The following is a 14,689-nucleotide window of genomic DNA, read 5'->3' on the forward strand; positions in this document are numbered from 1 at the left end:
TCCACTTCGGAGCCATTGATGTAGATGGGAGTGTGTGTCGTGCTACGCGTCCTGTAGTCGATGATCAGTTCCTTGGTCTTTCCGACATTTAGAGAGAGGTTGTTTTCGGTACGTCATGCAACCAAGTGATTTATCTCCCCCCTGTAGTCTGATTCGTCATTGTTTGAGATACGGCCCACCACAGCCATATAATCCGCAAATTTACAACTTGAGTTGGAGTTAAATCTTGCCACACAGTATGTGTATAGGGAGTACAGTAGAGGACTGAGCACACATCCTTACACATCCAGGTGTTGAGGACTATTGTGGAGGAGGTGTTGTTAACTATCCTGTCAGATTACAGTCTGTTGGTGAGGAAGTCAAGGATCCAGCTGCACAGGGAGGGGTCAAGTCCAAGGTTGCGGAGTTTGGTTATTAGTCTTGTCGGGATAGTGGTGTTGAAGGCGGAGCTGTAGTCAATGAACAGCAGTCTTACATAGGTGTCCTTGTTGTTGATGTGTTCGAGTGTTCATTGTAGAGCCAGGGAGGTAGCATCTGCTGTGGACCTATTGCGGGGATTAGGCAAACTGCAGTGGATCGAGACCTCCTGGGAGGCTGGCAGTGATCTGTCTCATGACTAGCCGCTTGAAGCATTTCATGATAACAGATGTCAGGGCCACCGGTCGGTAGTTGAGGCAGGCTACCTTGTTCTTCTTTAGTGCCTTCTCCTTTAGTACCTTCTCTTAGTGATGGCCATTACTCTCACCTCTGCCCCCTGGATCTCCTTAAGTTCTGACTAGTGGTGATTTAACCTGAGGGTCACCACGCCTGAGGTGAGGGGCAAGGTTGAGAATGTGGGGCCTTCATGGATAACCTCAGCTGTTACCGGTATTGGACCTGCGCTGTTAGTGCTTCTCTGCATCACAAATCAGCTTCCAGCCAACTGAGCTTCACCTCCACACCAAGGAAGTGAAAGGACCAATTGCTAATTCAAAGAATCATCCAATCCTTTTTTAAAAATGTATTTTATTCCAAACTTATGCATATGGTTACAAAACATAAACAGTCTGGGGAACATACTCCCCAACACACAAGTATACAGTTTGTACAAATAATTTACCCCCCTTTCAGCCCCCCCCCCCACATCCCCGCGACGAACAACTCCTCAACCATGGCCATGAACATCCCCCAACTTGCCTCAAAGCCTTCCACTGAGCCCCTCAGTTCGTATTTGATCTTTTGCAGACGGGGGATGTCGTGCAAATCTCCCAGCCCAGCTGCCACCCCCGGTGGCGTCGCCAACCGCCATTCCAATAAGATTCTTCACCGGGCAATTGGAGAGGCAAAAGTCACGATTCTGGCCTTCCGCCCTGTGGTACCTTCAATAACGACGCTTAGAGTGTAAACGGTAAAGAAGGCTTTAATAAACTAAGAACTAGACTGGTGTCGAGACGTGTGCCAACAGCTACACCGTCCACAAGGCGGCCTCTTATATACGGCTCCCAGATGGGCGGAGCCAGAGGCGGAGTTCCCCAGGGTTCCAAGCCCGGTCTTAAGGGGACATCACCGTACATGATGACAAGGGTACAGTGTTACAGTAACCGTTCATCACACTCCCCTTCATCAGCTCCGGCTTCTCTGATATCTCAAATATTGCCAACAAAGGGTCCGGCCCAACCTCCTCCCCCACTATCCTTGTTAGTGCAGCGAACGCTGCTGCCCAAAATCTCTCCCAACTTCTGGCAAACCCAGAACATATGTGCATGGCTTGCTGGTCCCCACCCAAACTTCTCGCACTCGTGTGCCACTCTCTGGACGAACCCACTCATTCTTGCGTCATATGCACTCAGTGTACCACCTTGAACTGTATCAGGCTCATCCTTGCGCATGAGGAAGTCACGTTTACCCTTCGTGGCGCCTCATTCCATACTCCCCAGTTTATCTCCCCTCCCAGCTCCTCCTCCCACTTCTCCTGAATCTTCACCACCTGCTCACCACCCTGCTTCCCCAGCCACCCATTTTGTCTGCGATTCTGCCATCCCCTTCCACGTCCAGAAGCAGCAGTCACTTCAACAGGGCATGCCTCGGTAGCCTGGGGCGCTCTTTCCAAACCTTCCGCGAATCGTGGTTTTTGCACAGCAGCATCAACACCGACATCCCCTCTATCCTAAAGTGCCTCCTCAGCTGGTTCCAGACCTTCACTGTGGACTGTAGCATTGTGGTCTCCGTGTATTTCCTTGGTGCCAGTCGCAACGCCGCCATCACCATAGTCCACAGGCTGAATCCCATACAGGATTCTTCCTCTATCCTAACCTATTCTGTCCCCTCTCTTTGCCACCACCGCCACACCTTCTCCACGTTTGCTGCCCAATAATAATGCAGCTGGTGCCAACCCTGTCTTCTGCCTCTGTCTCTGTAACAGGGTCCTCTTAACCCTTGGTACCTTCCCTGCCCACACAAATTCTGAAATCATCATATCCAGTTTCCAGAAAAAGACCTTTGAAATTAAAATTGGAAGTGCCTGGAATACAAATAGAAACCTCGGCAGGTTCACCACTTGGACCCTCCCTGCCAGAGTCAGATGCAGCGTGGCCCACCTCTTCAAACCCTCCCCCCCTCCCTAATCTCCTCCACCAGCTTTGTTAGATTCCACTTGTGCAGCGTCGCCCACTCTCTTGTTTCCTGAATCCCCAGATATTTAAACCTACCTCTGGCTACTTTAAATGGTAACTCCCCCTGTAGGTTGGCTCGCTGACCCAGCTCATTCACTGGGAACACTTTACTTTTTTAAATGTTTACTTTCTATCCCAAGAATGCCCCACACCTCCCCAACCAGCCCATGATATTCCCCATGCACTCCAGTGGGTCCGACATGTACAGTAACAGGACGTCCGCGTATAGCGACACCCGATGCTCCCTACCGACCCTCGTAATCCTTTGCCACTCTACCAACCCCCTAAGGCAGTGTTTTTCAAACTTCTTTTCCAACCGGCTCACACCGGCCGACATTCGCGACCCACCCCGGCCGACATTCGCAACCCACCATTTACTCTTCCCTTTAATGCGAGAGGTGAGCCTGCTTGGTCCTCACAATCTCTCATTTCGCTTTTTCAACGAACTTCTCATCTATGACTGTACGAACTATATCTAATGCTGCAGGGGGAATTAATCTCTCTGCTACAGTGTGGGGCATTTTCTCTTTAGCTACACGGTAAGCTACCATGTAAGAGGCTAATTGTACTTTGTCGTTCAATGTAACATTTCTGATGAGGACATCAGCTGACGATGTAAATTCTCGTTACATCCTTTGAAAAAAATCAAGAGGTTTGTCCTCGAACGCGCCATGCTTAGTCTTCAAATGTCTTTGAAATTTGAGGGTTTTAAACTTTCATTTGCCAGCACTTCCCTGCACATAACACACATGGGCCTTGCATCCTGATTTGCTTTGGCACAATTAATAAATCCATACCTTAAAAAAATCATCTTTATACTGCTTTGTGCCTGATTTCAGCTTTTTCTTAATGGGCTGCTCACCAAAGGCACTGGAACTCACACCTGCACTGCTTTGTCCTGTTGTGGACCCTCCCGAACAGCTCACACCATCACTGCTTTGTCCTGTTATGGACCCTCCTGAACAGCTCACACAAGCACTGCTTTGTCCTGCTGTGGATTCTCCTGAGCCACTCTCTCTAGCAGGTTTAATTGTGAGATCCTGGCCTGTTTGTGTCTCGGGCCCTCTCTTCCGTATAACAAAACGATCCATTTTAAAATTTACTTCTTTGCTGCTGACAAAATGGAGGAATCACAATCGTGCCCAAAGCACGTGATGTCAGCGTTTGGGACGCGTGACCTGCTCTCTGCCTCGCTTCAGGCAGGAAGATTACAATGAATTTTAAAAAAAAAATCTTCTCCTGCTTTAGCGCGCTGGCGTCAGGAGGAACCGGAGCTTCTCGCTTGGTTCTGCGCATGCGCGCCGATGAACGGGTACGCATGCGCAGTGCGCCCGCATTTTTTAATCTGGTCCCGGCCGTCATTTTCAAAGCCGCTGGCAGCCGCCATTGTTAAAAGCCAGCTGCAACGGCTGTTGCGCGCGAATTCACGCGATCAGGAACACTGCGATGGACGGCTCTGCGACCCTCCCGACAGCCAGCCACGACCCACTCGAGGGTCGTGACCCCACACTTTGAAAATGCCTGCCTTCAGAGCCATTGCCAGAGGCTCTATTGCTAGCGCAAACAGCAGCGGCAACAGGGGCCTTGTTCCCCGTGTAGCTCAAAGTTCCGTGAGGCCATATCGTTGGCCCGTACACTCGCCACCGGTACCACATAGAACAGGCACACCCAAGCCACAAACTTCAGCCCAAACCCGAACCTTCCCAGGAACTCTCCACCCGGTCAAACGCCTTCTCTGCCTCCATGGACACCATTACCTCCGGTACCCAACATCTCGACGGAGTCATGATCACATTTAACAGCCTCCTTGTATTACTAGAGAGCTGCCTGCCCTTTACGAAGCTTGTCTGGTTCTCTGTGACCATCCATGGGACAGAACGTTCCATCCTCCCCACCACCAACTTAACCAGCCCTTTCACATCTGTATTTAACAGCGATATGGGCCTGTATGACCCATATTCTAACAGGTCCTTCTTCTTTGGTATCAATTTGATCGTTGCCTGCGTCATCGTCTCCGTCAGCCCCCCCTTTTCCAATCCCTCATTAAACACCCCCAAGAGATGTGGCGCCAGGTCCGTCGCAAAGTCCTTCTAAAATTCCGCTGGATAACCATTGGGCCCCAGGCCTTCCCTGACTTACCCCTTATACTGTGCAATATCTCCCTCAGCTGCAAAGATTTGTCTAGTGCCTGCCTCTTCTCTTCCTCCAACTGTGGAAACTCCAGCCCATCCCAAAACCGCCCCATGTCCCATTCTTCACCCCCCGGGTCTGCCCTGTACAGCTCCTTATAGTATTCCCTAAACGTCTTATTCATCCTCCCTGGCTCCGTCACCACCTACCCCGTCTCTGATGGCATCCTCAATATTTCCCTGGACGCGGCCTGTCTCCATAGTTGATGTGCTAACATTCGACCTGCCATCTCCCATACCCGCACTGCACCCCCCTTGCCCTGTGCAGCTGGCCCACTGCCCTCCCAGTCATCAACCTATCAAATGGTTGATCGGATGATATTTGTTCTCTCTTGTTCCCATGTGATATACCTTCAATTTACCGAGAGACAGAGAGAGCGAGTGAACATTAGGCTTTATTAGTCATGAACTTGCCTAGCCAGAGTCGGTTGTACAGATGAATGCCACCCACAGGTCTATATATGGCCCAGGTGAGGGCGGAGTCAGAGGCGGAGCCCACCGGGGTTACAGTACAATGCCTGGAAGGAGCTCGTATCACCATTTCCAGGTCATAGGTTACAGTATCATGCATGCATTAGGTGAATACATTCACCACATTCCTCCCTGTTAAAAAATCAAGTCCAGCGGGGGTGACGTGGGGTCATTACATATTCAGTTTATCTGGAGGCCGGATCGTTCTCTTCGACCTCCTCAGCTCTGACGGTGCAGCGGGCACGGTTGTTGCAGGTGGTGACTCCAGGGGCGTTTGTGTCTGGAGCTTGAGCCTCAGTCCGGCGTGTCTGAGACGGTTGGGGTGTGGGGTTAGGCGGGGGGGGTGATGGGTGGCGGCAGTGTCGGCACGGGACAATACAGGAGACCCAGGGGAGCATTCGGGGTGCTGGGGTTGGCGGCGGGCAGCGGGGAGGGGGGCGCATTTGTAGGGGAACCAGCTGCCGCCAGGTCACGTAGGGAGACCTTATCTTGGCGTCCGTCCTGGTGCTCGATGTAGGCGTACTGGGGGTTGGCGTGGAGCAGCTGGACCCTCTCGACCAGGAGGTTGGTCTTATGGCTCCTCATGTGCCTCCAGAGAAGGACTGGTCCCGGAGTTGTCAGCCAAGACGGAAGCGAGACCCTGGGGAAGATAAACAAACCATCGTGAGGGGTCTCGTTCGTGGCTGTGCAGAGGGGTGATCTGATGGAGTGGAGGGCGGTGGGGAGGACCTCCTGCCAGCAGGGGATCGGAAGACTTCTAGACCTGAGGGCCAGAAGAACGGCCTTCCATACCATTGCGTTCTCCCTCTCCACCTCCCCGTTTCCCTGCGGGTTATAGCTCGCAGTCCTGCTCGAGGCGATGCCTTTGCTGAGCAGGTACTGACGTAGCTCATCGCTCATGAACGATGTGCCCTGGTCGCTGTGGACGTAGACAGGGAAACCGAACAGTGTGAAGTTGCTGTGCAGTGCCTTTATTACAGTGGCTGAGGTCATGTCGGGGCAGGGGACAGCGAAGGGGAAGCAGGAGTACTCATCGATGACGGTGAGGAAGTATATATTACGGTCAGTGGAGGGGAGGGGCCCTTTGAAGTCAATGCTTAGGCGCTCAAAGGGCTGGGTGGCCTTTACCAGGCGGGCCTTGTCTGGCCGGTAGAAGTGCGGTTTGCACTCCGCGCAGACTTGGCCTTGACCTCCTCGGGGGAGAAGGGCAGATTGCGGGTCTTAATGAAGTGGGTAAGCCGGGTGACAAGAGGTCATTGTGGATAGCCCAAAGTCGGTCATCTTGCGCGCTGGCGCATGTGCCACGGGACAGGGCATCTGGGGGCTCGTTGAGCTTCCCAGGACGATACTTGATATCGTAATTGTAGGTGGAGAATTTGATCCTCCACCTCAGGATTTTGTCATTTTTTATTTTGCTCCATTGTGCATTGTCAAACATGAAGGCGACCGACCGCTGGCCAGTGACAAGGGTAAACCTCCTACCAGCTAGGTAGTGCCTCCAGTGCCGCACGGCTTCCACTATGGCTTGTGCTTCCTTCTCGACCGAGGGGTGTCGATTTTCAGAAGCGTGGAGGGTCCGAGAGAAGAATGCTATTGGCCTGTCCGCCTGGTTGAGTGTGGCGGCCAGTGCGACGCCTGACGCATCGCTCTCTACCTGAAAGGGGATGGACTCGTCCACCGGGTAAATTGCGGCCTTGGTGATGTCGGCGTTGATGCGGCTGAAGGCCGAGTGGGCCTCATCCGTCAGGGGAAATCTGGTGGTTTGAATAAGTGGGCGGGCTTTGACCACATAGTTGGGGACCCACTGGGCGTAGTATGAGAACAGCCCCAGGCATCGTTTTAGGGTCTTGAGGCTGTGGGGAGGGGGGAGTTCTGTGAGGGGGCACATACGGTCGGGGTCAGGCCCTAAGACTCCGTTCTCCACGACATAGCCGAGGATGGCCAGTCAGATAGTACGGAAGACACGCTTTTCTTTGTTGCATGTAAGATTGAGGGATTGGGCGGCCTGGAGGAACCTCTGAAGATTGGCGTCATGGTCCTGCTGATCATGGCCGCAGATGGTCCCTTCACTAAACAGTCGCTGGACCTCCGACTTGATAAACGTCATGTCTAGCGAACTGTACTGCCTGCTCCTGGTGGCGATGGACTTACAGTCAGGAGTGAGGTTCGCAAAGAGTGAAGTGAGGGAGACCTTGAGGGTTGCAAGGCTGCACACCGTGAGGGGGGGGGGGGGGCAAGGGTCCGCCAAACTGTAAGGTCAGGCTTCGGTGATTACATTAAAAGTCCAATCCAAGCAGTAGGGGGGGGGGGCGCAGAGGTGGGGGAGGATGTAGAGCTTAAAACGAGCGTACTCTGCGCCCTGCATCGCGGGATTGGCGATACAATACCCCCGGATCTGAACCAAATGGGACCCGGAGGCAAGGGAGATTGTTTGGGAGGCTGGGTTGGTGTGGAGGGAGCAGCGCCTTACCGTGTCGGGGTGGACAAAGCCCTCCGTGCTCCCGTAGTCGAAAAGACGGGGGGGTCTCGTGCCCGTTGACCCGGACGACCATCATGGAGTTCTTCAGCTGTTTCGGCTGCGACTGGTCGAGAGTGACTGCGCGCAGCTGCGGGTAGCCTGTGTGGTCGGTGGAATCACAAGATGGCGGCCCCCATGAGTCGCACGTGTCGGGCTGGGGCGAAGATGGTGACCAAGATGGCCGCCCCCATCGGTCGCACGTGTTGGTTGGTGTTGGGGCCGGCGACCAAGGTGGGGGCCCCCACGAGTCGCACGATGCTGATGACTCATCTGACGGGGGTTACCGGGCAGGCCCGCAGCCACATTGCGGGGTCTGTGGGGCTGCGAGTCCATGGGTCGGGCCTGGTGGGTTTTCGATTTCTGAGCCTCAGGTCGACCCAGACAGACTCTAGCGAAGCGCCCCTTTTTCCCACAGTCGCTGCACTTCGCTGTGCGGGCTGGGCAACGCTGCCAGGCGTGTTGGCCCTGGCTGCAGAAGTAGCACTGTGGTTCCCCGGGCTGGGCTGGCACACGCGCGGTGCAGGCCTGCGACTTGTTGGGTCCGACGGGGGCCACGACGAGGGTGTCCACGAGGGGTTCGCCAGACCCGCGGGGAACGCACTGATGTTCTGGTAGGCCACCTCTAGTGAGGTAGGTCCCGTTTTCCAGCAGGCGCTGCCTGATGTAGTTCGAGCGGACCCCCGCCACGTAGGTGTCCCGGATCTGTGAGTTCATGTGTTCCTCCGCCGTCACATCTCGATAGCTGCAGTTCCTCGCGAGTAGAGTCAGGGTTTCCAGATGCTTGTCCAGCGATTCTCCGGCGCATTGACGGCGAGTAGTGAGGAGGTGTCTGGCGAACACCTCATTTATGGGCTTCACGAAGTGTGCCTTGAGAGTTGCGACCGCCGCCTTCTACGTGGCTGCTTTCTCAAACATTACTGAGATTTGATGGCTCACTCGAGCGTGGAGGAGTCGCAGCTTGAGGGTCTCCGTGGGAGGCATTGTGGAGGAGTCGAGGTAGGCCTCGAAGCATCAAAGCGAATGTTCAAATATCTCCTTGGCTTCGGACGCGCGGGCGTCGAGTTCGAGCCTGTCTGGCTTTAGAGCGGCTTCCATAGTGCTGTCTATGACGAATAAATTGATGTACCTTTAATTCACCGAGAGGCAGAGAGAGCGAGTGAACATTAGGCTTTATTAGTCATGAACTTGCCTAGCCAGAGTCGGTTGTACAGATGAATGCCGCCCATAGGCGGCCGGTCTATATATAGCCCCGGTGAGGGCGGAGCCAGAGGTGGAGCTCACCGGGGTTACAGTACCTGGAAGCAGCTCGTATCACCACTTCCAGGTCATAGGTCATAGGTTACAGTATAATGCATGCATTAGGTGAATACATTCACCACACCATGACTCTGAGGTGGAGTGCCGTGAACCGTATTCCATTGATGATGACCAGATGAGGGGAGTTTCATTACTCCACTGTCCTGGGCCTCCAACTTAAAAAGTTGTTGAGGATAAAGAGCACATACAACTATTTTTGAGGGTGCACATTGCTGCAGCTGAAGATAGTGGGCACAATAGCACAACAGTTGAGATTTGTAGGATTATAGTTGAGGGCACTTCTTGCTGGAGAAAACAACTCATGCAAGGCTGGTGCACAGGCATTGCTACTTGAACTGGAGGGGAGGCTGATGTTTACGATACTTCTACCATCATAGATTATGGAACATTACAGCGCAGTACAGGCCCTTCGGCCCTCGACGTTGCGCCGACCTGTGAAACCACTCTAAAGCCCATCTACACTATTCCCTTATCATCCATATGTCTATTCAATGACCATTTGAATGCCCTTAGTGTTGGCTAGCCCACTACTGTTGCAGGCAGGGCATTCCACGCCCTTACTACTCTCTGAGTAAAGAACCTACCTCTGACATCTGTCTTATAGCTATCTCCCCTCAATTTAAAACTATGTCCCCTCGTGCTAGACATCACCATCCGAGGAAAACGGCTCTCACTGTCCACCCTAACCAATCCTCTGATCATCTTGTATGCCTCAATTAAGTCACCTCTTAACCATCTTCTCTCTAACGAAAACAGCCTCAAGTCCCTCAGCCTTTCCTCATAAGATCTTCCCTCCATACTAGGCAACATTCTGGTAAATCTCCTCTGTACCCTTTCCAATGATTCCACATCCTTCCTATAATGCGGCGACCAGAATTGCACGCAATACTCCAAATGCGGCCGCACCAGAGTGTTGTATAGCTGCAACATGACCTCATGGCTCCTAAACTCAATCCCTCTACCAATAAAAGCTAACACACCGTACGCCTTCTTAACAACCCTCTCAACCTGGGTGGCAACTTTCAGGGATCTATGTACATGGACACCGAGATCTCTCTGCTCATCCACACTGCCAAGAATCTTACCATTAGCCCAGTACTCAGTCTTCCTGTTATTCCTTCCAAAATGAATCACCTCACACTTTTCTGCATTAAACTCCATTTGCCACCTCTCAGCCAAGCGCTGCAGCTTATCTATGTCCCTCTGTAACTTGTAACATCCTTCCGCACTGTCCACAACTCCACCGACTTTAGTGTCATCTGCAAATTTACTCACCCATCCTTCTACGCCCTCCTCCAGGTCATTTATAAAAATGACAAACAGCAGTGGCCCCAAAACAGATCCTTGTGGTACACCACTAGTAACTGGACTCCAGTCTGAACATTTCCCATCAACCACCACCCTTTGTCTTCTTCCAGCTAGCCAATTTCTGATCCAAACTGCTAAATCACCCTGAATCCCATGCCTCAGTATTTTCTGCAGTAGCCTACCATGGGGAACCTTATCAAACGCTTTACTGAAATCCATATACACCACATCAACTGCTTTACCCTCATCCACCTGTTTAGTCACCTTCTCAAAGAACTCAATAAGGTTTGTGAGGCATGGCCTACCCTTCACAAAACCGTGTTGACTATCTCTAATCAAATTATTCCTTTCCAGATGATTATACATCCTATCTCTATAAACCTTTCCAACATTTTGCCCACAACAGAAGTAAGGCTCACTGGTCTATAGTTACCTGGGTTGTCTCTACTCCCCTTCTTAAACAAGGGGACAACATTTGCTATCCTCCAGTCTTCTGGCACTATTCCTGTAGACAAAGATGACTTAGAGATCAAAGCCAAAGGCTCAGCAATCTCCTCCCTAGCTTCCCAGAGAATCCTAGGATAAATCCCATCTGGCCCAGGGGACCTATCTATTTTCACACTTTCCAGAATTGCTAACACCTCCTCCTTATGAACCTCAAGCCCTTCTAGTCTAGTAGCCTGAATCTCAGTATTCTCCTCGACAACATTGTCTTTTTCCTGTGTGAATAATGACGAAAAATATTCATTTAGCACCTCTCCTATCTCCTCGGACGCCAAGCACAATTTCCCACTACTATCCTTGACTGGCCCTACTCTTACCCTAGTCATTCGTTTCTTCCTGACATATCTATAGAAAGCTTTAGGGTTATCCTTGATCCTACCTGCCAGAGACTTCTCATGTCCCCTCCTGGCTCTTCTTAGCTCTCTCTTTAGGTCCTTCCTAGCTAACTTGTAACTCTCGACCGCCCTAACTGAACCTTCATGTCTCATCTTTACATAAGTCTCCTTCTTCCCCTTGACAAGTGTTTCGACTGCTTTAGTAAACCACAGTTCCCTTGCTCGACCACTTCCTCCCTGCCTGACAGGTACATACTTATCAAGGACACGCAGTAGCTGTTCCTTGAACAAGCTCCACATTTCCATTGTGCCCATCCCCTGCAGTTTTCCTCTCCATCCGATGCATCCTAAGTCTTGCCTCATCGCATCATAATTGCCTTTCCCCCAGATATAACTCTTGCCCTGCGGTATATACCTATCCCTTTCCATCACTAAAGTAAACGTAATCGAATTGTGGTCACTATCACCAAAGTGCTCACCTACCTCCAAATCTAACACCTGTCCTGGTTCATTACCCAGTACAAATCCAATCTGGCCTTGCCTCTCGTTGGTCTATCTACATACTGTGTCAGGAAACCTTCCTACACACATTGGACAAAAACGGACCCATCTAAAGTACTCGAATTATAGTGTTTCCAGTCAATATTTGGAAAGTTAAAGTCCCCCATAACAACTATCCTGTTGCTTTCGCTCCTATCCAAAATCATCTTTGCAATCCTTTCCTCTACATCTCTGGAACTTTTTGGAGGCCTATAGAATACCCCTAACAGGGTGACCTCTCCTTTCCTGTTTCTAACCTCAGCCCATACTACCTCAGTAGACGAGTCCTCATCAAACGTCCTTTCTGCCACCGTAATACTGCCCTTGACTAACAGTCTTTGCTTGTTGTAAAGTAGTGACTAAGAGTGTGGAAAAATCTGAGCGTTGCCCTAGATTCTGAATGTTTAACTAATGTTGTTTCCCCCACGAGCTGAATGCAAACTTTGTGTAGATTTACATCAAAGTAGTATAGTGCGAAGGCCTCTGGCACCCTGCTGTTAACTACTTCTCCTTTTTAAAATCAAGTGCCCCAGGTTCTGACTGTACAGCTCCCCCGTGCAGTACAAGGTTAATTCTTTTGCTGCATTCAATATTTCTGTCGTGGAGCTCAATTTTGAAGTGTTTGGAGATAATAATGATATGTTCATGCGATTATGCATGTGCCATATCCTGGGAGCCAGTTTGATGCTATTTGGTATTTATGACTTTATGTGTAAATTGGAAAGTTTGGAAAGTTCACTTCTGCTTGCACTGAACCCAGTTCTGAGTTACGTTGGGGCTGCCTTTTTGCTCAGTCAGCAGTTCAAAGTCTAAACAGTGATACATCTTTTCACAGATATCTGGTGACACGTTCTTTGCGGATGTTGCTCGAGACATTCTGCTCTATGTCTCTCGAGATCTGAGTGACCAGGTAAGACATCACTGTCATGATATGCACTCATGTACATAATGAGATACAGACAGGCAGTGACAGACACCCAGTGCAGCCAATCAACACACAGAACAGAACACAACCAATCACCAGGCAGAACACTAGAAGGTGGTCTCCCACTGTAAAACACACGAGACATCACACTCTGCCTCTTTCCACTGGTGACAACTGTAGTGACAGGGTGTATATGTCAATTAGCACCTTCTACACGCGGCTCAGAGCTAGTCTGGTCTAGTTAGTTATACTAAGCACGCTTAGATTAATAGAGTGTCAAACCCACAGCGAACTGTGTGCACTGCTTAACAAGTTCAATAAAGCGTATTGAACTAACATCAAAGTTTGGAGTCTACTTTCAAGTACAACTGCATCCAGTTGCAGTCCGTGTTACCCCAGGGTGATTAACACGACAATCACTTTCCTCCGATGTTACCATTTGAGTGCCAATTATTGGAGTCTGTCACAGGAACAGAAAATAAGAGCAGGAGTAGGCCATTTTGTCCTTTGAGCCTGCTCCATCATTCGATATGATCATGGCTGATCCTCTGTCTCAACACCACACTCCTGCGCTCTCCCCATACTCCTTGACACCTTTTAGAGTCTAGAAATCTAGGAACGTGTCTCTCTATTTACATATAAGATATTCAGTGACTTAGCCTCCACAGCATTGTGTGGTAGAGAATTCCACAGGTTCACCGTCCGCTGAGTGAGAAGCTTCTCGTCATCTCAGTTCTAAATGACCTATCCCGTAACCTGAGACTTGTTTTAGACTCCCACCACTCCCAGCCAGAGGAAGCAACAATCCTACATCCAGTCTGTCCAGCCCTGTCAGCATTTTATAGGTTTCAATTAGATTGTTTCTCATTCTTCTAAATTCCAGTGAATACAGGCCCAGTTGTCCCAATATTTCCTGATACGACAATCCTGTCTGATGAACCTCCGCTGCACTCCCTCTATGGAAAGTATGTCCTTTCTTGGATAAGGAGACCAAAACTGACCAGAATACTCCAGGTGTGGTACCACCGAGGTCCTGTACAGTTGCAGTTAGACATCTTTACTCCCGTACTCAAGTCCTCTTGCAATGAAGGCCAACTTACCATTTGCCTTGCTGTACCTGCATGCTTGCCTTGAGTGACTGGTGTACTAGGACATCCAGATCCCTTTGTACATCAACATTTCTCAGTCTATCACTATGAAAATAATTCTCATCATTCTGTTTCTCTATCCAAAGTGGATAACTTCTCATTTATCCATGTTGTACTGCACCGGCCATGTATTTACCCACTCACACAAATTGTCTAAATCAACTTGAAGACTTAATATCCTCCTCAACTTTCACATTCCCACTAAGTTTTGTGTCGTCAGCAAACTTGGAAATATTACATTTGGTTGTCTCACCCAAATCATTGATGGATACTGTGAATAGCTGGGGCTCAAGCACTGATCCCTGAGAGATTCCACTAGTCATCACCTGCCATTTTGAAAAAGACCCATTTATTCCCACTCTTTGTTTCCTGTCTGCTAACCAATTCTCAACCCATGCCAATATATTACCCCCAAACCCATGCACTTTAATTTTGCACGCTCATCAAAAGTTTTCTAAAAGTCCAAAACACCACATCCACTGGTTCACACTTATTTAGTCTGTTGGTTACATCCTCAAAAAAATCCTGTAGGTTTGTCAAACATGATTTCCTTTTCATAAATCTATGTTGACTTTGTCAAATCCCATTGATATTTTTGAAGATCCCTGTAATCACATCTCTGGGCCCTGTGTGATGACTATAACAGTTGATTGATAATGCACCTCTCTTCTCCACTTCTGTGTAGAAGTGTTTTCTGAAGACAGTGATATGCCAGGAGTCGATTGCAGACTCTCCAAACTTCCCTTCATACACTTGAGCTCATCTAAAACTCTGCTGCCTGTG

At 50.2% G+C, this 14,689-nt stretch overlaps 1 protein-coding gene across 3 annotated transcripts in view; it reads left to right on the forward strand.

Annotated features, from left to right (window-relative positions):
- Positions 1–14,689, forward strand: part of spata20 (spermatogenesis associated 20) — a 763,436-nt gene that overhangs the window by 133,814 nt on the left and 614,933 nt on the right. For all 3 annotated transcript variants that reach the window (XM_072483047.1, XM_072483048.1, XM_072483049.1), the window contains exon 9: positions 12,669–12,743. In XM_072483047.1, the coding sequence (XP_072339148.1) occupies positions 12,669–12,743 (75 nt within the window). The remainder of the gene's footprint in view (positions 1–12,668; positions 12,744–14,689) is intronic.

Source organism: Scyliorhinus torazame, chromosome 18 (genome assembly GCF_047496885.1).
Source record: "Scyliorhinus torazame isolate Kashiwa2021f chromosome 18, sScyTor2.1, whole genome shotgun sequence".
In the NCBI taxonomy this organism is placed as follows: domain Eukaryota; kingdom Metazoa; phylum Chordata; class Chondrichthyes; order Carcharhiniformes; family Scyliorhinidae; genus Scyliorhinus; species Scyliorhinus torazame.